The following is a 22,769-nucleotide window of genomic DNA, read 5'->3' as shown; positions in this document are numbered from 1 at the left end:
GTCGATATCTTGCTTCTAACCCCTCACTCATCTCTGAGTGGGTCGTTAGGTGCTGCCTCCCTGGTGAACTTGAGAAGTAGTCTTAATCTTCCTGGGGACTGATGAAAGAGCAGTATGAAAAATGGGAGACAAGGTGTGTCTGAGGCCTCCACCTGTCTTGAGGGAAGGACTTTCCACTTTGGCTTAAATGGATTCCTTCACTCCTCTCTCAAACCATCTATCTTCTCTGTCCAAAACGTGAACATTATTGTCCTTGAATGAGTGTCCTTTTTCCTTTAGATGAAGGAAACCTGCTGATTCTGATTCCTACTAATCACATCTCCTATTGTCCCTTCAACAAGCCCATCAAACCAAAAGAAAAGAAGTCCAGTTGCCAAAACTCAACCTTCAGATAATTCCACCTGGATGACTAAGAATCTTCATCAACTTAGGGACATATTGTTATACCCAACTGAAAGACTTTCTGTGTGAACTGGGAAAGATCCAGGGGGAGAGGTTACACCATGGAACTCCTTTCAATATCTGGGCATTTTTCTTTTGCTTGGAACTCCAGGATACAGCGGCCAGCTGAACCAATTTTCAGTCTGGTTCTTGAAATTCAGGGAGAATAAAAATCTCTAATATTAACAATAATATATTCTTCATTATTTTTATTTTATTTGATGTGCAATACAGTATAAACAAATGACTGTCATAGATCCATGGAATGGAAAGTTTAAATAAAAATATACAATATAGTCATAAACTATCCCTTTTTTCACCAGGACTAAGCTATATATGAGAAACAAAATTCCAGGATGCCTTGCCTAGCTGAGGACCTAAAGCCGCAGGAAAGAGCTCCACCTGTGCTGGCAAGGCTCAGGTTATAGCTAGGACAACACATAGTCAATGGTTTTTAAAATTGTAAACCAAAACAAAAGATCCACCTGGATGAATTTTTATGGAATGTTTGATACCAATTATTTTACTTTCTTTGTGTTGAGATATTTCTCAGAAAAATCTAATGAATCTCTTCCCGCTTTTTCAAACTTTCTGAAAAGGAAGTGGGATTTTCATATGGATGACTTCTAATGGACCTTGAGCAGAATCTAGGGCACACTCACCAAAACTTAATAATGGGTGCAATTTCTCAGTTGACTGAAGGACAATGGTGGTTATAAGCAGTACTGTTTCCATAGTGGAACTATAGAATTGTATTGTTCCTGATTCTTGATCCAGAAATAAGCCGATATTTGAATAAGGCACATGCTGTTTTTTTTCAATCTTTTCCTCATTTTGACTAGAAAATAAATCTCCTCTGACACATTTCAGTGCCCAGTGTTCTTCTCCAAGGGCCACAGAAAACTTCCCCTTTCTGGTTCTGTCCCTTTCACCCTGAGTCAGCACCCCCAGCTCCCAGTCCAGCCGCTTCCCGACCTTTACCTCCCAGTAATGCTTCCCAGCAACATAACCCTCTTTCCCCACAACCACTAGAGAACCCACAGCAGACTTTGCTTCTCCAAAAGCATTAAGTGTAGCTGTTTTCCCATCTTTGCTGATGGTGATGTCTGGATGCTTGCAGTCTGAATCCAAATAAACTGCAACTACAAATAAAAAGGAGAAAACAGTAACAGAGCGAAACAGCTTTCAGAAAAGTAAATATATAAGTTAGCTTCAGCACAAGTGTTTAATTTAATGAATGCCATGATTGCATCTCTGATACAAACTGGATACAATTTTTTTTTTTTTTTGCTCATAGTTAAAAGCACCAAAACTGGAGCTAAAGCAACAGGTTTCTTTTCAAGATGTCCCAAACAGTAGCCAATATTTAATGAAAAACATAAAGCATTATGGATACACTATTTTTATTTGTAGGGAGCCCCTATTAATAAGATTATAATTGCATCAACTTTCCTGCACTGGTATTTCCACAGGAAGGTAGATTGGACATCATCAACCACCTTTTCATTTTTCTCCCTCTGCTGGGCAGAAGCTTCCTGTAGATATCTGGAACTTCTCTGTTTCTCATTCTTCTGCCATTCCGTTCTAGAAGCTTGGGATAGCCAATCTTCTCTTCTAAATCCCTCCCTTTCCAGTCCCAACTTTCACTCTATTTTTTTAAGGATGTTGTTCCCAAATCTTTAAACCAAACAAACCACCTTTTTTGGCAGCCAGACAGTTTATCTACTCACATGGAAATAGTCCACAGCCTTGGCCTGAAGGTTTGGGAGGCCCTACATTTCCTCTACTGTGATTAGACAGGCATCCTGCAACCTGATATTCTCCATCTAAATACATTCTTTTTCCAATTGCACTCTGTTCACTAGCCACAGAGATTTTGGTTGTGGATTTTTTTTTAAGAACCAGATCTAACCTAAGTTGCCATTTAGGTAAAACCAGTCTAACCAGCTATTATGAAAGGCAGGCCTTGAGGCTAACATTCGCAGTCTCCCAGCTTCTCATGTGGGACAGGCTCACATTCATTCAAGACACCTCTTCTCTCAACCTTGAGCTCCCACCCTGAAGCGAAAGGCAGATTTTCCCCAAACCCCTCCCGATCCTGGTGGAGGAAGCTTTGCACTTCTGGAGGATGGCAGGCAGAATTCCAAAGACATGGAAAAAGACGTTTCTCTGCTGAAAAATCAGATGAGATTGCCCCAAAAAGCTGGGTGGGGTGGGGGTGGGGAGGTCCAAGGACAAAGAAGCAGAGTACTTTGCTCAGGATTTAGATACTAAGGAATAAATAGCTATTATAGTTAAACATTATGTATGCTTAATTTCTTTATTCTTTGTGTGTTGCAAACTTTATTCTCTTTTATTTCTATTTCTCTGCACAACTTGGACATGCTGTGTAATTTCAGACTTTTCCAGAAGACTTATTTCTAAGTCTATTAATTTCTTATAAGCTGAAAATCTAACCTACTAATGATAGCAGGCCACCACCATTGTGTGATCTGCTGAAAGCCAAGCACTGTAGGCATTTTTGCTTATCAAGCTTCATATAACATTTTCAGTTATCAGATTTTAATAGAGTTAGATTTTATCTCCTATGACATTGATTTATTACTCGATCAGGGAAGAAGGTCTAAAACCAATAGCCATAAAACATAAAACTACAAGACTGGGAGACTGTATTACAAAAAATTATCCCCCAAGCAGGGACACCGAGTCAGGAAGGTGGGACCAGGGTGGGCAACCACAGAGAAATTCTGGTCACTCTCTTTCCATCTGGTCAGGACCCTTGAGAATCATAAAACTATAGTTGTTTATGAGTCAATCAATTTCTTTCTTCCTGATAACTGATTACAAGGGGTCAGGAAGCTAAACAAAGCAACCAGTCAAATGAATGACTCACTCTGATCATTTTGAGGAACATTCATTCCAAAAGAAATACATATATTTAAAATACATTTATTAGCATATACTGGCAACTTTGATTATGCAACATGCATTGCAGAAAAACAATGCTAGAATAAAATAAGTTCTGGAGGTAGACATTGTCCTAGGGTGCATTTCCTCAACTGTTAATAAATCAACATTCATGGAAATTTGACATAGTGCATATGCATGCATGGACATATTAGATCTAACAGTCTTTTACCTGCATGACTCTGAATTCTTCTTAGTCCTACATAAGGAAAAGAAAATCAATCAGTAGCTGGTCAGAGTCAAATAGATAAACAACATTCAAATTTATTCTGAAAAAAATTGACTCTAAAATTCAAGATCTTGAAGAAAGGAAGATGACTTGAAATAGTAAAGGCCAGGGACATTGTGCTCCATAACAATATTAAAATATTATTAATTCTTAATCTTGGTCCTGGCATATTCTAAGAGACAATTTGACTCAATTAGAGGTTTTTCAGGAAGAGCTCTATATTTTCATTCAGAGCTGAGTGTTTACATTTTGGTATTCATTTTCTGAATACTGCATTCCTCATAAAATAATATTATATATTTCAGGTTTATGAAATGTGATGCATCTGAGGTGCTGGAGCACCTTCAGGAGCATTCCAGATTTGGTGAAGAGCAATACAGACTTTCCTCAGATTAAACCAAGGTCAGATTAAATATGAGTAAAAACATTGTTCCAACATGGGGGGGGGGGGGGGGAGGGAGACAACTAAAAAAACTAACAAGAACTAAAAAAACCCTAAAAGCTATTAAAGGTAATGTCAGAACAGTGTTGGACATTGTACAATATTTGGAACAGCATAATGAAAAACAAGCTGCATTCATCTTTTTGGATGCAGAGAAAGCTTTTGACAACCTTAATTGGCCCTTTTTGTTTGAAGTTTAAGAAGATATGGATTTTGGTGAGAACTTTATTAAATGGGTTAAATCGATATACACACTAGAGAAAGAACAAATTATTGTTAATGGAGATTTAACAAAACCACGTGAAATTCAAAAAGGAACAGGACAAAGATATCCATAATCCCCACCCTGTTTATATTTGATTTGGAAGTTTTGAACAGAGACATAAGACAATATGAGGGGATAATGGGTGTAAAAAATTAAAAAGAGACATATAAATTGAGACCTTTTGCAGATGATTTGGTGCTGGTGTTGGTAGAGCCATTGAAAAGGATAGAACTATTAATGAGAAAATTAAAAGAGTTTGGTGCAATGGCTGGTTTTAAGATTAATAAACAAAAGACAAAGATGTTAATAAAAAATATGAAGATACAAGATCAGATAGAATTGATGAGCAAAACAGGTTCAAGACTGAGAAAAAAAATAAAATACTAGGGTGTTAATTTGACAGATATGATTTTTTTGTTGTTTCAGAATAATTATGTTAAGACATGGAATGAAGTTTAAAAAAGACACGTTAAGATGGGAGAAACTACAACCGTCATTGTTGGGAAGAATTTCTGTGATAAAAGTGAATGTTTTGCCTGGGATGTTATTTTTGTTTCAGACAATATCAGTTGTGACTACTGATTTACCATTTAAACAATGGCAGAAGGATATATCTAAATTTGTGTGGCAAAGCAAAAAACTGTGAGTTAAATACAAGGTATTGCAAGATGCCAAAGAATGAAGGAGTTTAGCTTTACCTGATTTGGAATTGTACTTTGCAGCTTGCTGTTTGGTCTGGATGAAAGAGTGGGTGACGCTGAGAAGCAGGTTATTGGACTTGGAAAGGCATGATTCGAAATTTGGGTGGCATGGCTATTTATGGTATGACAAATTTAACATTAATGTAGATTTCAAGTATCATTTTATTAGACATGCCATTTTGAGAAGTTGGAATAGATATAAATCTAGATTGTGTCTGAAAATACCTTTATGGCTATCACCACAAGAAGCATATTATAGAAGAGAAATGGTAATTAAGCAGAAATGGCTAACTTATGCTGACATTTTAGATTTTTACCAGGGAGAATTTAAAATAAAATCAAGAGAAGATTTGATATCGGAAGAATATATTTGTCCATGGTTTTCACATGTACAATTAGTAGAAAGATTTAAAGTTGATAAAAGAACATATGGTTTTGAACATGATAAAACAATGAGCAAGAAACTGAGCAAACTCCAGGAGGCACTGAAGGACAGGAAGGCCTGGTGTGGTATGGTTCATGGGGTCACGAAGAGTCGGACATGACTTAACAACTGAACAACAACAACAATTAAGGATGAACATCCTTATTGCTAAAATGTATAAACTCTTGTTGAGATTTGAAACAGAAGATCAACAAGTTAAAGATTGTATGATCAAATGGGCTAAACATTTTGGACATAATATACAAACGGAACAATGCGAAAATATGTGGATGAATGGATTGAAATTTACCTTATGTTATAATCTTAAAGAGAATTTTTATAAAGTGATGTATCAGTGGTATCTGTCACTGGAACAATTGTCAAAAATTTACAAAGGGACTTTAAATATATGTTGGAAATGTGAACAACAAGAAGGGACTTTTTATCATCTTTGATGGACATGTAATAAAACTAAAAAAATTAGGACTCAAATATATATGTTAATTCAGAAGATTTTGAAGATTAATATACAATTGAAACCAGAGACATTTCTTTTGGGGCTGATGGATAAACAATTGGAAAACTCTCATGGATCTTTGTTTTTATGTATGATACCTGCGGCGAGACTTTTATACACTCAAAGGTGGAAAGACTTGATATTACCTACAATGGAAGAAAGGATGGTAAGGTTGATGGAGCTGGCTGAGATGGCAAAATTGACATCTTTGATTAGAAAAAAGACATTGACTAATTTTAATGCTAATTGGAAGCCCCTTTTGAGCTTTTTGAAGGAAACAGAAAAAATGAAATTATGATATATAGATTTGATGATTAGTAAAATTAATAGATTACAGAAAAAATGGATGATGGGTTGTAATCTTAGAGTAAGAGTTTAATTTATGTTTTCCTTATATCTACTGTAAAAGAAGTCAGAAGTCATTCTTTTTTTTTCTTTTTCTGTTTTTTTTCTTTTTTCTGTACTTCTGCTTTCTTTTTTTTTTCTTTATTCTTTCTTTTCTTTTATTCTTTTTCTTGATTATTAGTTTTTGTTAGCTTTTATCTTTCTGTTTTTTTTTAATTTAATAAAGTTATTGTAAAAAAAAATACAGACTGTCCTCAAACTAAACCAAGGTCAGAGTAAATATGAGTAAAAACATTGTTCAACTGAGGAGGGGGGAGAAAAGTCAATTTCTGAAGAAGCTACACTTCTGTTTGAACCCATGGCTATAAGCCTTGCCTCACTTGATGTGGCCTCTAGATGGCATGGCATGCTGTCCTGGGGCAATGGGAGAAGTGGGGTGGAGTAGGGTGGAGTGCAGGTGGCTGCACAACAGAACAAAATATGGTTTTCTAATTTTAAATGTACAAAACTCTGGTTTGAAAGAAGTTAAGGGTGTTTTGGAGCCTACAGGGAAACTGTAGATAATTTTTAAATATTTATATATTTAAAATATATAGAGAGAGTCTTACAGTAAGAAAACCTGAGTGGAGAGAGAATGATAAGCATCAGTTACTCTAGCTCTTCAGTCCTGAGTTGTGTTGTTTCTGCTATGTCTGAAGGTCATTACTGAATTTTAGTGGTTGAGAAGAATTTGGGGATTCCTCCCTCTTACTCTGTAGTTAAACAGAACATGTGTGAGAGGCAATAAAAAACTGTAGGTATCAAGATTTTATAGCTACAAATCCTTTGATCTGTGTTGTCCAAAATATAAACAAAATTTATTGCATTTTAAAATATCTGACAAGGAAAACTTTCCATAGTGCCAACTATAAAATCAACAGCACTATTCCATTCTTAGTTGTGCTACTTTTGCATCTCTGATATGCCAAAAAAGAGAAGACTGCTGTAAACTAAGTCTACATTATTATTCAAGAGAGACGAATTCAGATTCATGGGTGTCTACATGACAGACAATTGGGAGTGGCGGGGAGATGAAACACACATTGTAATGTCATCAGACAAATGTTTCTGTATTTGCATGAGGTGTCAGAACACAAGTTTATAATAGAGACATTTGCATGCTGATATCACTAGGTGACTGACACCATTTTGGTGTCACAGCTGCACATGACATCTCTCTCAGGTGGAAGGTTGATCCGAAAGCAAAGTATTGATGATACCTTGACTGGTGAATCCCTCATTGCATATGAGTCTGAATGAAGTCTTTACATGTTATGTTCCACAAAATATTCTCTCTCTCTAAAATCCCAAATTCCTGGGATTTGAAGCCCAAGAAAAAATTGGAATGGCCTAATATTCTACCTTAAATTGAAGGGTTTGGGATTATTGAATATGCTCCAGGGACACAGTTTAAAATTGTCCCAAATTCTGGGGACTATGCAAAGTTCTCAGAACGTTTGGTGCAGCATTGTTTTCTGAGAAACATTGCTCAACAAAAATACGTTACCTTAGTAAAGTGTAATGAATCCTTTTTCGATAGAAATCAATAATTGTCTTTTAAATGTTTTATCAAAAGTATTCTAGCTTACCTAATTCACTTTGCAGTCGTTCTGGAATAGAAAGGTATTAAAATTAGTTATACTTTAAAAAGGAGTACAGGATAAAGTTGTGGTGTTTTATATATAACTATAGACTTGAGCTGTTTGAACTAAACTTGAAATAAATTAAGAAAATGAATTCTTCAATATCTATAAAATTGACTGCCACAGTGAATACTGAGATTATACGCTTATTCCTTCTTATCCCTGAATTCAGCCCTTAGCCCATATGCATATATTATGTCTTCTCTTACCTTGACGCTCCTGGATGTCAGCAAGAGCTATAAAACAATTATTTGAATTAGTACAATGAATCATTGAGATAAATTAACAAAGGAAATTAATGCCTCAGAGAAGACTCTATCCCACTTATAAAACAAATAAGCAATCCTGGCTATGTAATATTTTTAACAAGAGTTGAAGGAATTCTAACAAGGGGAAGACTATTTAATACCCTCCAGATTCTCTAATATAGAATTCCCATAATTTTTTGCCTATGGCCATAGTGGCAAGTTGCTTATTCCTAGATTAAAGTTAGTGCAACTTCATTAATTTATAGTCAAATTACATGTGAGTATCAATGATGTGAGTAGTTAATAAACTTAATGAAGGCTTCAGGTCATTCTAGCTTATCGAATGCTAGCTAGGCAATCCAGTGTATATATGGCTTCTAACATACAGTCTAAGCTTGAAATTTGAAAATCTGGTAATATTAATATTAAGTTATATTAAATGGATGGACAGTTGTTCTATTCAGGCACATTGATTCCCAGGCCCTGTAGACAAACCCTCAAGAAAATCTTTCCAAATTTTACCTGCCGTGTCTGACAAGATTTTGTAAGATTTCATCCTGACAAATGTTCAGATGCCCTGAGTTCCCAGATTACTGGTGGTTTGGGGAAACCCTTCTGGTGCTGGTCTTCTTCATGGATAACTCCTGTATGGCTTCTAAGTCCAGAACCTACTTTAATTCCCTTTGAGCTGCAAACACCCTTTTCCTACAAGCAGTTCAAAGATGAATGAACTAAACAGACTTCCCAAAAATTAGTAAGGTCTCCAGTTCATGTTCAGGTTTCTTTTCCCCCACATAAAATATATTTAGCAAATTAACCCATCTGGGAAAACAGCAGACTTGCATTTGGCCACAGCTTCAGTTTGATAGCTCATATTGTTCTGCAATGAGCTTTTGAACATGGGGGGTGGCAGGCATTTATTTGATGGCAAATTATGCCACTCTCCCAACAGACAGAGGCCCTCCTTTGCCAGGGTAATGCAGTGGATCATTCGTACCAGACTAACATGCATCTGTGCATCTAGAGCTAAGAAGCATCATGTATTTGGAGTTCCAGCAGATTATATTTAGAGAAAAAGTCCAACAATGGCACTAAAGTCCATTTAGGATACTGAAGGGAATCTGCTAAGGCTTAGAACCATCTGATTAACTTTGGGGATTGGATCCAGATTCAGGGTAACTTTACCCAGTACAGGCAGTCCTTCAGTTACGACCACTCCTTCAGTGACTGTTCAAAGTTATGATGGCACTGAACAAGGGGGACTTATGACCAGTCCATGAAGTTGTAGCCAGATCGCAGATCCTGGGGATCTTGTGCTCCAAAAGCACACCCGCCCATAGCATGTCTCCACCTGCACTCCATAGCGCATCCTTATCCACCTGGCTGCACTCGTGCCAGGCTGCAGCATCCACCCCACCACCCAGCTGCACTCTGTAGCACTTACCCACCCACTGGCCTGCTTGCAAACCACCTAAGGAAAGGCTTGTCATGACCAGGACTTGCAACTTCCTACCAGCTTCCCCACTGACTTTGCTTGTTGGAAGCCAGCAGGAAGTCGCAAGTCCCAGTCACATGAGGTCCTCACTTAATGACCCACGACCCTTACTTAATGAAGGCAACAGGGACAGCACATGACATAGTGCTTTACAACCACATTTGCAGTTTGCAGCTCAAAGGGAATTAAAGTAGGTTCTGGACTTAGAAGCCATTCAGGAGTTATCCATGAAGAAGACCAGCACCAGAAGGGTTTCCCCAAACCACCAGTAATCTGGGAACTCAGGGCATCTGAACATTTGTTCAGCTTAGCAATGGAAATTCCAGTCCCAATTGCCGTTGTAACCCAAGGACTACTTATATGGTCTCCAGTAGCAGACATTCATCCAATGCATATAAATTATGTTACTTTTAACTGGAATGGAATTTGCAGAAAACCTATGACATTATGAATGGAAGAGATATTAAAGAAATAAATCTGTGGCTTTAAGCTATCTTCCTATAACATTTGATTGTTATCTTTTGATTGTACCTTTTGTTTTTCACAAGGATAGGATTACTTTCTCCCACTTTCCAAGAGCATTTTTAAAGATAATTGATTAGTAATGCTAGTAACCATAGTTCACACGTGTGTGCAGCATGTCCATGTTTAGTGAATACAGCGAGGATACTGTGATTAGTCATTATTTAAAGGAAGACGTACCTGCTTGAAATGTGCACTTCTCCGTTTCTACAACAAAGATTACATTTATTAGAGCTGTTGCCTTTACATGCATAAATACACTTTTTGGAATGCATCGGTTATCAAGTTATAATTTGCTAATAAGTTAAATTGTGGTAACCCTCAATAAACATCTAAGATCTTATCAATTTTCCAAGATGGAAAGAATTTGAAAGGTAAAGAGTTCAAAAATTATTGTACATAACAGAAACATACTAATTTCAGTTTGTTTAGAATGAATGGGACTGGTCAACATGCAAGATCTCCATCACTGGAATATGCCACATCTCAGATCTGTCAGTTCCTGTCTCACAGACTAAATGATCCACATGAAAAGTAGTTCAATACAGGATGGGTTTTCTTTCCTCTCTTCTCTTATTCTCTCTCTCCTTTACTTTCTTCCTGAAGGCTCAACTCAACAAGTTTCTTCATTTTTTTCTCTTTCCATTTGTAATCAATAACTTTGTTTTCCAGTAAGCTTTTGTCTACATATTTGTTCTAAGTTCTTAAAATCTCTGATAATGGTACAAAACATTTTTAAGGTTATGATCTCACAACAATATGAAATATACCTGGTTGTAAATATCTTTATATTTGAAAAGTACTGTTAAAATCCTCCAGCTACAGAAACCAATCCTATCCACATATATAAAAAAAGGAAAATATCCCTGTCTTACCAATGGCCTCTTTTTCACAAACTCTTTCTGAAAAGAGTAAAAGTGAAATGTTATCAGACAAAATTGTAAGTTTGTAAAGTTTGTAAATCATAGGTTTCCTGTAGCATACCTACACTATACTTACAGTATATGTACACATGGTGAATCAAAACCTTATTTTCACCAGCATAGGAAAAGGATCCATTCTGCTACTTTGCCTCTTGGATAACTTCACTTTATTATTAAAGCCAGAAGTGCAAGATGTATTGTACTAGCACAGCTGGCTTTCTGGTATACTAGAACTCCTTAAGATGCTGCTATCAGAAACTGCTGATCTCCGTCCCATGGGATGATCCTCAACCTCCCAGGGAAAATCCTCCAAATATGGCCTGGGTCCACCCAGCTAGAGTAGCCAATGAATTCTTCTGGACACTAAAATTTTCTTTCTTGCTGAGCTTTATTTGAATATCAGCGTTCACATATGTCTTTGTGTTTCTTCATCACTCTTGGATACTAAATTCCACCTCTACATATTCAGTCCAGTCCTGAGATATGCAAGATGGTTTTTGCCCATCTCTCGCAGGTTCTTCTCCAAAGTATCACCTTCAGCACCTCTAGCAATCTCAGTTGCTACAGCTACTATAACAGCATTATCCTTTATCAGGACACTAAATCTATCATCTATCTATCTATCTATCTATCTATCTATCTATCTATCTATCTATCTATCTATCTATTCATCTATCTATCTCCATCCATCCATCCATGTGCTTCCAGACCGAACAAAACAAACTGGTCCAGAGAATGCCAATCAGGTTGCTGGGATTCAAAATACACAGGGGTTGAGGGGTTTCTTTCCCCCCAGACCTTTAAAAATACAAGATGATATATTTATTTTTATTCTATACTCAAATACTTGCTGCTCTTTTTGTTATAGCATTTTTCATGGTTCTGTTTCTTTTATTTATTTCTTCCTTTAAATTAGAATGCTGTTCTTAAACTGATTGGAGAGTTGTACTGATATATTGAGAGTATGCACTTCTTGAAACAAAGACAATTTTGTATACTATTATAGAATGCATACTTTTAAATGCACTTACCACGTTTCTTTTGACTTGTTTCTTTTTCTGCAGAAGGTAAAACAATTGTTATTCCTTAAAACTGGAATGGCCTATTACATTCAGTGTGCTATCACCAGAACAAGAAATGCATATGCTTCTAAATGGACACCAGTATTAGCAAATAATTCCTCTTCTACCGAAAACTACAAGCAAACTTTCATTTGATCTTCCAAAAAAATTTACAGCTTTTTATCCTTTGTTTTCTGCAGTATATTGGGGAAACTGCACTTAAAAATGCAGGTCTAGGGAGAAACATGCATTGTGTCAGGTGTTTCAAAAATTGTAGATGCAAAAATAAACATAAAGATGAAAAACTTAAAAATTCAATGAAGCTAGACGTTATTGATTCACCTCTTTATAGGGAGGTCTCTTTGAAAAGAAAGACAAACATTTTAAAGTAAGCATTACCTTCTTTTTTAATAATATACCTACATCATTTTGGGCACTGTTATAATGTAAAAAATACAACTGACCATTACTTACCAAACTGAGATACTTCCTGCAAGCTCTCTGAAATAAAGTAGTAATATAATATAATATAATACAATATAATATAATATAACATAATATAATATAAATAAATGCAAACCTATCAGACTTCAAAACATTCCATAACATTCTGTTTTCAAAAATCCACTTTTGGAGGTCCCCAATTGTTTTACAGAGAACAAGACTTCAAGATCTTGAAGTCTTCACTCATATGAAGGAACTGGGATGATGAAAAAGCAGCCTGTGTGACTGGGAGCAGGTGAGAACAGGTATGCTTTGGTCAATCCTGGTAGAAATCGTAGGAGCCAGGTCTTCTATCTTTCCTTGGCCAAAAAGCAGCATGTTCTGCTGTTGGGCTGAAAATTCTTGGTCAAGTCCCTCTACTATATTCCCATAACCTGCCAACTCCATGTTTGGGAAATGACTGTCATTAAATGAATCTACTATTTACTATGAAGAAAATACAGTTAGATCAAGGCTACCATGCTTTCTGGAGAGAAATTATAGTAGCTATGTACAATGTAGTTGAGTGCATTTCTATTTTTCTACCACATATGACACATTTATTAGCACAAACACAGAAAAAGAGGCATTTCCTAAAATATTTTGTGGACATAATTTCACAAATTCTCCTAGTAACAAATTTATAATACTTACGTCTCCATTTATATGCCAGAAAAGCAATGAGGCAACCAAAAAGCACTAAAATGATTATGAAGGGTGCAATCCAAGGGGAAGAAGTCGGATAAAAAGCATCTGAAAGACACATTGAAATCTTACCTAGATTTATTAGTATTAGTATTATAAATTTCCAAAAGAAATTCAGAATTGCCAAACAAACAAACAAACAAAAAAAGTAGTTTAGCTAAAATTTATCCAGTATTCAAGATGAACACAGCTACATCATGGGGGATGGAAGCATTTTAATTCAATTTAGTCTAATTTAGTTTAATTAATTAAGTTAATCAATTAATTTAATTAAGTCAATTCAGTTTAATTAAATTTAGTCTAAAACCTCCTGTCTTTAAATTAAATATGATTTTGAGTGCCATCTAATTTGGACTTTAAGGACAAGATTTCCAAGTGTACCATGTGATTCTGCAATGACCACCCTCAAATTCAAAATGGAAAAAGAATTGCCTCTTCGTGGTACACATATTCTCTGATTTTAAATTCTTTCTGTACTTCACATGGATAATAAGAATATGGTTGCATTTAATTATGTAGTAATGGTAACCACAAATACTTAGCTGATAAAATATGCAGGCTCTCAGGACCTATTTTGTGATCTCTGCAGGTCCTCAAGATTGCACTGCCAAAATTCAGCAGTGACCTGCCAACTGCAGTGATTTTCCTGCATTTTTTTTTCCTGTCCCCAAAATAAGTAGCAAAATAAATGTGTTAAATTCAAAATAGATTAATCTACAGATTCAATACAGAAGTGAAAATTGTTTCCTCAAACTGGGAAAAATGGCCTCCAGTGTTGGGGAAAAAACACACAGAATCCTTTCTTTCCCTCTATCCAGAAACAAGACCTTTTTGTAAATATTGTCCTATTTTCAGTTCTTGGATGTGCAAGGAGTTGGGCACTGGCAGGACTGAGGTTCTCTGGCCAGGATTCCTCTCCTCCTGCATCCAAGACCATGAAAACAGCACCTACTCTTGGTCTCTTTGCTCCTGCTTTTCAAGTGTGAGTGTGCTGCAGATCAAAGATGGGATTGTAGGGGAAGAAAAAGTAGCTGTAAAGTCACGTTTAAAAGAGGTGGGCACTGTCCTTAATTTAAAGAAAATACTTATGTGGTACTGGACCTGGGAAATGTATTCTGACTGAGCTGGATTTGCAGATTTTTCTTTGAAACAAATACTGTGTCATATTTTTTTATCATTATTATTGGATAAGGTACACTGACAAATAGATGTTGAAAAGCAGCATACCTTTTTAAAACAATGAGTAGATATATAATTCTCAAAAAGAGTATCCAAGTAAGGTCACTATTAAAATTCAGCCCCTCGTCCATCCCCCACTCACCAGAAATGAGGATTCGGGATTCTCGCTCGCTCTTTACCAGGTTGTTGATGATTTTGCAGGAGACTTCATTATCCACTCCTGGCTCAAGTGTAATGGAACCAAAGACCTGAAAGATTCCCGCCACAGCCTCTGTGTTTGCTATGGCTGACTTCTCTGTCCGGTTTTCCCCTCTGCTGTCCAGCCAGAGAGCCTGAGGTCTTGGATACCACCCCTCAGAGCTGCAGGTGAGTCCAATACCTTGGCCCTTGTAATCTGCCAAGGTAATGGTGGGATCGCCTCCATTTGCTGCATAGAAATATATCTTTAGTTTCCATGGCTACAGGAAGTACAGAATATGTCTAAAGCAACGTTTCTCAACCTTTTTTCACCCATGGCCCCCTTCCAACCTTCTTTTTCTCCTGTGGCCCCCTGTCCAGGTCCCATTACTAGATATGGACATGGGACATTTTTGGTATCAACAAGACAGTATTTGTAGTATAATACACTGTGTTTTTCTATGGCCCCCTCAGCACGCGTTGTGGCCACCATGTTACATATTTTTCACATATGGCCCCTTTGAAATATCCTATGGCCCCCAGGGGGCCATATCACCCTCTGTTGATAACTGCTGGTCTAGAGTATCCTTACTCTGAAGGAACTTTGAAACTGACACTTAGCAATGATTTTAGCTGAAAGATTGAAAATAATTTTACAGGACTTTATTTATGAAGACCAATGTGGGTTTTTATCTAAAAGACAATTATGAGATAATATTAGAAATGTGTTAGATATTCTGGAGTATTTGGAGCAACACAATGAAAGGCAAGCTGCACAGATCTTCCTAAATGCAGAGAAGGCCTTTGATAATTTGAACTGATTTTCTTGCTTAGAGTTCTAGAAGATATGAACTTTGGAGATAATTTTATTAAATGGGTAAGATCAATTTATACCTCACAGAAAGCACAAATAATTGTTAATGGAGAATTAACAAAACCTTGTCAGATTCAAAGAGGGACAAGACAAGGATGCCTTCTGTCTCCACTCTTGTTCATTTTAGTTCTTGAGGTACTGAATAAGACGAGAGAATCTGGGAGTAAAGATTAAAAAAGAAACTTATAAGTTAAGGACATTTGCTGATGATCTGGTAGTAGTTTTAGAAAATCCATTAGAGGGAGTAGAAACATTAATAGAAAATTAAAGGACTTTGGTATGCTAGCAGGTTTTAAGATTAATAATCAGAAGAGGATTATATGAAATATGAAAATAGAAGATCAAATAGAACTGATGGAGAAAACTGGTTTTAAGGTTGAGGAAAAAAGGAAAATACTTGGGCATTATTATGACAAATATGAATTTTATGTTATTTCAAAATAATTATGTTAAGACATTGAATGAATTTAAGAAGGACATGTTAAGATGGGAGAAATTAAAATTGTCACTGTTGGGGATAATCTCTGTGATAAAAATGAATGCTTTGCCTAGAATGATTTTTTGTTTCAGATAATACCTGTTTTGACAATTGATATACCATTCAACCAATGGCAAAAAGATATATTTAAATTTGTATGGCAAGAAACAACAGGCAAAGATAAATAGTTAACATACCATGAATTATTGGAGAATCACCAAGAGAATATAAAATTAAACCAAGAAAACAACTAATGGCAGAAGGATATAGTTGCCACTGTTTTTCCCATTTAGAGTTATCAGAAAGATTTAAAATGAATAAAAAGACTTATGGTATAGAGCAAAATAAGACAGAAAGGTCATTATTGACATCCATCAATACCTGGAAACCACTTATGGACTTTTTGCATCAAAAAGAAAATGATTTTGTGACTTATAGTTTTGATGATTAGAAGGATTAGGTTATAGAAAGAAGGGAAATATAATGTAATCTTAGAGAGAGAGGTTTGATTAGAATTGTATGTATAACTGCTGAAAGGAAGATCAGAAGCCATATATATATACACACACACACACACACACACACACACAAACACACAGAGTGGAACCTCGAGTTACGAATTTAATCCGTTCCGTGACTCTAGTTGCAACTCGAATTGGTCGCAACATGAGGCAAATTTTCCCATAAGGTTCAATGTAAGTACCGTTAATCTGTTCCGGCATTCACGGACCACACGTCAGGGGCGGAAAAACGGCCGCGGACCACGTGGCAGGGCGGAAAAACGGCCGCGGACCACGTGGAACGGTCGTAAAAATGGCCACGGACCATGTGGAACGGGTGGGAAATGGCCGCGGACCACGTGGAATGGGCGGAAAAATGGCCGCGGACCACGTGGAACGGTCATAAAAATGGCCGCGGACCATGTGGAACGGGTGGGAAATGACCGCAGACCCCGTGGAATGGGTGGAAAATGGCCGCGGACCACGTGGAATGGGCGGAAAAATGGCCGCGGACCACGTGGCACGGGCAGAAAATGGCCGCGGACCACGTGGCATGGGAGGAAAATGGCCGCGGATCCGGTTCGTAATTCGAGGTGGTTCACAACACGAGGTAAAGTTTTGGGGCCGGAGCTGGTCGTATCTCAAAAAATTCGTAAGAAGGGGCGTTCGTAACTAGAGGTACCACTGTATGTGTATGTGTGTGTATATATATATATATATATATATATACACACACACACACACACACACGCACATGCACATGTGTATGTATATGTGTGTGTGTGTGTGTGTGTATATAGTCTCAGTAAAAAATAGGCTGTCACTTTTTTAAGAAAAATAATTTTTAATAAGATAAATAATAAGATAAAAAGAAAATAAAAGTATAGAAAACATGTTTTCTATACTTTCATTTTCTTTTTCTTATCTCCTTTTTTCTTTGTCTCTTCCTTTCTTTTCTTTTTTTCTTTTTCACATTTACTATATTTTTCTTTGAATGCATTTCTTATTATAAATGTAAAATCTTTTAATAAAAATTATTTTTTTAAAGAAAGTGACAGCCTATTTTTTACTGGGACAATTACAAAGCCTGATTTTATACCACACTTTTAAAGGTTTTTTAATTAAGTACATACTTTTAAAAGTACTCCTCTGAGTACCACTTATTGCTGCAATTTTTTTTTCACAGAATTTCAGAACTTCCGAGAATTATTAGGTCCTTCATACTGGGTTTTGCACTTACTGCTAAGCTTTAGAAAACACTGATGGCTATTAACTGAAGTTGGCACATATCTTGAGAGACCTTTGCAACTCCTGTTTGGGTATTTATAGATCTTTATGGAAATTCCTAATCAACTCTTCTGTATTTTAAGTAGTTCAGGAAGCCAAACAATTTTTCTGTAGTTTTATTGGCCATATGTATGTGATTTGAGGAAGGAGCTGGGGGGTGAGGGGCTGCTTTTGGAAAATTCAAAGAAAAAAAATGGTCAGCAATGTTGCACAAGTGTCCTGCTTTCATTCTGCAAATATCTGTATGATATTTTGTAGCCACTCCAACTTCCAATTTATTGATGGCAATAGGGGGTCCAAGAGACCATTACAATACTATACGCCAATATCAGGTAAGTACTGCTATTATTTTTATTTATGTATTTAAACAATCAATATGTTGTTTGAATAAATTACTCTGGAAGGCATACAAGGGTTAAAGCCAAGCAACAAACAATTAAATAACCAATAATCCACATAACCAAAATCTAGGGTCAAGAAAAACCATTTCCAATTTACTACAAAGAGCAGCAATAAAACCAATTGATCAACCAACCACCAGTGCTCATTTAACTTCCAGCTGAAATGCCTAGGGGAACAGCCAGTTTTAAGTGCCTTACAAAAGGCTAACAAGGTGGGAAGCTATCTGAATCTTTTGGGGAGGGAGATGTTGTTCCACAGGGTAGATACTGCAACAGAGGAGGCATGATTCCTGGGTCCAAGAAGAAGATATTGTTTAATAAAAGGGATCCAGGGCGTGCCCTCCCTATCAGATCTAGTGGGGTCAGTTTGTTTCCTATACTAGACTATTTAATCATCCTCTTCTAATAAGTACAGGACAGTTACATTGTATTTCTGAATACATGAATGGTACTCTGGATTCCCAAAGATATACAGTTTTTTTAAAGAGAGAGAACATCCTACATACTTTTTCACTTAAAAAATAAGGAACTTCAATTTGAATTGCTCGTGCACAAAGACCTTCCACAAAAACAACATAGTTTTAAAAGTGAATAGCTTTGAAGGTGATGAAACCAAGCAAACACAGGACAAGCTCTTAGAGAAGACAAACATTTCTCCATCCTTCAATTTCCTGAGCATATTCTTCCCCTGTTTTTTCTGCTTCAATTTCAAGATGCATTAGAAGTTCTTTAGCTGCTTATTTTAAGATCACTTGTTTGTTGTGGATGAGATGATATTCATACTCTCTGATTTGCAATATGCAAAAATTGCATTCTTCCTTTCTTTGCTTTTAATTTTAGTCTGGAAGCCATGGAGAGTAGAAATTATTATCTTACAGTGCAAGATACCTTGATCATCTCATAGGTAAGATGAGCCATGCAACTCATTTATGAGCCTTTCAATAAAATGTACTTACTTGGAAGAAAAGGCATTTTCCCATCAAATTGCTAAAAATGCAGAAGACATAAAAAATATTCTGAGCTGCCTGTGCAGTTTGATGCAGAACAGGACACTATTGAGTTTCTGAGATTCGAGACCAATGACATGCCAATGCAAAGCAAATTTCTCCCCTTGTCTTCTCTCCATTGCTATGTCTACAGTGTGACCCTTACAAAATCCCAAGTTATCAGTCTCATAATATTAGGTTATTTTAAAAACAGACTATATCCCCTTACCTGCTAAAACCAACTCAACCACTGCTTCATCATACCACTTTTGAGAGGATATGATACAGGTATATAGTCCTTGGTCAGAGAGATGAATGTTCCTCAAAAGCAGGGACATGTTCCCTTTATTAAACTCAGAATCAAACAGCTGTGTTCGACCTTGATATCTTTTATCCTCGGTTGCACCTTGATAGTTTTTCACTTCAATTTTTTGGGATGATTTATCCAAGATCCACTGAACATTGATATTGGTGTCTGTGAGTGGCTTCAGGGTTTCTATTTGACATGGGAGAATTACTTCCATTTCAAGGTATCCAATTATAGGATTTTTTGGTGGTTTGATTGAAAAGTGACCTTTTAAAAAAAGAACAAATCAAGAGGCTCATTAGAATGCAAAATTGTAGATTTGTAGTACATCCCACATTTGTTCCTAATTTCATTGTCCCGTTTGTAGGATGTGAATTTCTGTAATGGGTTATGAGTGAAACACCATTCTAGACTCTAGAATGAATTTTGATATATAATGGTGTTCATGCTACCAACTACTTGTTATGGCTGCCATATTTTCTCTGCAAAGCAGTACAATAAGAGCCAAAAGATGGATCTTGCTCTGCATTCATTTGCTATTACTCTGAAACCAAATGAACCATTGCCATAGACTTTCTGTAAAACAATAGTTTACCTGCTACATGTGAGATCTGCAGAAGTATCAAGATCCAAACAGCAGAACAGAAGGAACACATGGAGCTGGAGATAGGAGAAGACTTCATGTGCAACTCTGGAAAGGAAAACACTATGATTCAAGATGCTTTAGTTGTTTTGCTGATATAATCCATTATTTAAACACACACATATACATTAATCATGGAATTTTATATTTTTGCAATGTAAATTTGAAAGCAACTTGTACTATATGGTTGAATTAATTCATAAGTAATAATAGAATAATAAATGTATTAATTTAGTTTTATTAACTATATTCTCCAGGATCTAACTACAGATTATCAACTTTGGATTTTTCATTTTTTGCCAATATTATTCTTTCACCTGATACATGGATATTTTATTTGTTTATTTACTTATTTATCATATTTCTATCCAGTTACAATCAAAGTCTCTTGGCGACATATGTGAACATATGATATATAATGTGAAAATAGATACATTCTCAATTATTTCTTTCTAGTTCATTTTGCAGTGTGCCATACAGTGGAATAAACTATATCAGGAACTGGTGGATGGTGTTGAGAAGATACATACAGACATTGTTAGCATCAAAGATGTTTCTAGAATAGATTCCAGAAACATCTTTGATGCTAACAATGTCTGTATGTATCTTCTCAACACCGTCCACCAGTTCCTGCTATAGTCAAGTTCTTAATTGCATTGTATATCCTGCCGTACTCAATATACAGTAGGTTAGTTTGCTTCCCACCACCGGCACCTGATTTTATGCTTCTCTATATTTTAGTGTACAGTATTCCCAATACTAGCAAAATAAAAAATGCCTAGAGACCCCAAAACACCCACTGTTTTCTCTGAAGCAAATAGGTTGCACTATTAATTTAGCCTGTGAGTTCAAAGGATACTTCTAAAGGTGGTGTTACTTATTCACGGGTTGGGGGAAGGGGTAATCAATCAAATAGACGAAGAAATATTATGTGTTTTAAATGGTAAATTGACCCACCCACCAAGGATGGGTAACCTGTGTTCCTTGGCAGAATGAACTCTGCATGACAAGAAGTTAAGAAGCAGCCATTTCGAGCCCGTTTAAAATGAAAGCTGCAGTAGTAAATAACTTCTTTTACTTTACTAACAAGGAAATCTGCTTAATGAAATATCTCATAGTGATATCCCTATTCCGACTACATTTATATTTTTTTCCTTAAAAATCTCATGTCAAAGCATATATTAAAACTATGCATTTATTGTTGTACCTTCACAAAGACATTGTCATTCTATAAGGTAAACAGAGGTTGGGGAAAATCTCAATTTAAATTACCAATTCATCATTAAACTTAAACATATTTCAGTCATTAAAAGAATGAGCTATATTTCTGATTTTAAAAAACATAGTTTCCTTACCTGACGAGCAGACCTCCAAGATATATTCTTTAGATTCTGTACTTCATTCCCATTTCTGCTAGACCTTTGTCCCTAACTTGAATTACAGACTTTCATTTTCCAATGCTCTGTATAAAGTAAGAGCAGAATTACCTGGTAGCTAGTTTTTATGACATTCCACACCCATTCCTCTGAAGGACAAAGGTTGCATTATTCATTTAGCCTGTGAGTTCAACAGATACTTCTAAAGTTTGTGCAATTAGCAGATCTTATACATGCTTTGTCAATGTGTTTTCTTCACCCTCTGTTTAGCTATTCTATTCAAATCTATCTGCCTACCTATATACTAAAATATTTATAGTCTCTCCATTACCTATAGGATTCTGTAGTAGATGTCAGTCCACAAAAACAAGACACAGTGGAATAATAAAACAAGCAAAATTAAATAATGTGTTAGTTAAAGAATGCAATTAACACACATAATACTTGATTAATGATTGATTGATTGATTGATTGATTGATTGATTGACTGATACACCACCTTTCTGTCCTGAGAACCACTCAATAATGAACAAGTGACCTAACTGAGATAAAACAGGAGCAAAAGACACAGCCAGGCTCTGATCTTCCCTCATCTTCACTCAATGCCAAAAGGAAGGTAATGTTAGCATGTGCCTGGCATCTAGGGAAAGGCAGTCAAAAGGAAGGGTGCCACAACAGAAAAGGCCTCTCCTGTTTTCTTACATCACATGCTTTTCCCAGCTGAGGGATCTTAAGGAGGCTCCCTCTATGGATCCTCACATCTGTATGGGATATACTTGGAGATCTGCTCTGTTAAGTGTTAAAAAAACAGGAAACCTATGGAAATAAACTTTATTTGCCTAATCAGTCAGATAGGTTTAATCATGTACAATGAAATACTGTGCTGGACAGAGAAAATGGGTACCTTTTAAAACTAGAAGCAGTGAATCATTTGCAAGAGTGCCAAGTTAAATATAGGTAGTCCTCGCTTAATGACCATTCATTTAGCAACCATTTGAAGTTACAACAGTGTTAAAAAAGTGGCTTACAACTGGTGCCTAAAGTTACAACCATTGCAGTGCCCCTGCGGTCATGTGATTGTGATCGAAGTGCTTGGCAATCAGCTCACATT

General features: G+C 36.3%; 1 protein-coding gene across 1 annotated transcript; it reads right to left on the bottom strand.

Moving 5' to 3' along the window:
- Positions 1-635: 635 nt before the first annotated feature.
- LOC103053661 (butyrophilin subfamily 2 member A1-like) lies at positions 636-21,741 on the bottom strand. Its single transcript, XM_088142820.1, has 13 exons — positions 21,638-21,741; positions 20,235-20,330; positions 19,562-19,906; positions 14,772-15,056; positions 13,400-13,498; positions 12,737-12,763; positions 12,233-12,259; positions 11,154-11,180; positions 10,459-10,485; positions 8,223-8,249; positions 7,960-7,980; positions 3,581-3,607; positions 636-1,583 (listed from the first exon to the last, which is right to left on the bottom strand). The coding sequence occupies exons 2-13, from the start codon at positions 20,320-20,322 to the stop codon at positions 1,024-1,026; spliced, it is 1,560 nt and encodes a 519-aa protein (XP_087998946.1). The 5' UTR covers positions 20,323-20,330; positions 21,638-21,741; the 3' UTR covers positions 636-1,023.
- Between the last annotated feature and the right edge of the window lie 1,028 nt (positions 21,742-22,769).

This window comes from Python bivittatus, unplaced genomic scaffold (genome assembly GCF_059951505.1).
Source record: "Python bivittatus isolate LINGU-HERP-01145 unplaced genomic scaffold, Pbiv_v1 ctg000440_np1212, whole genome shotgun sequence".
Taxonomy (NCBI): Eukaryota; Metazoa; Chordata; class Lepidosauria; order Squamata; family Pythonidae; genus Python; species Python bivittatus.
The sequence above is the reverse complement of the archived record's forward strand: the minus strand, read 5'-3'. Positions and strand labels throughout refer to the sequence as shown.

Excerpts from the sequence above, each read along its gene's own strand:
- LOC103053661 (XM_088142820.1), bottom strand. The coding sequence starts at position 20,322 with ATGAAGTCTTCTCCTATCTCCAGCTCCATGTGTTCCTTCTGTTCTGCT. Across the intron at positions 15,057-19,561 it reads GGTTGAGTTGGTTTTAGCAG|CAAATGGAGGCGATCCCACC; the intron begins GTAAGGGGATAT and ends ATTTCTATGCAG. Across the intron at positions 3,608-7,959 it reads ACGACTGCAAAGTGAATTAG|GACTAAGAAGAATTCAGAGT; the intron begins GTAAGCTAGAAT and ends TTCCTTATGTAG.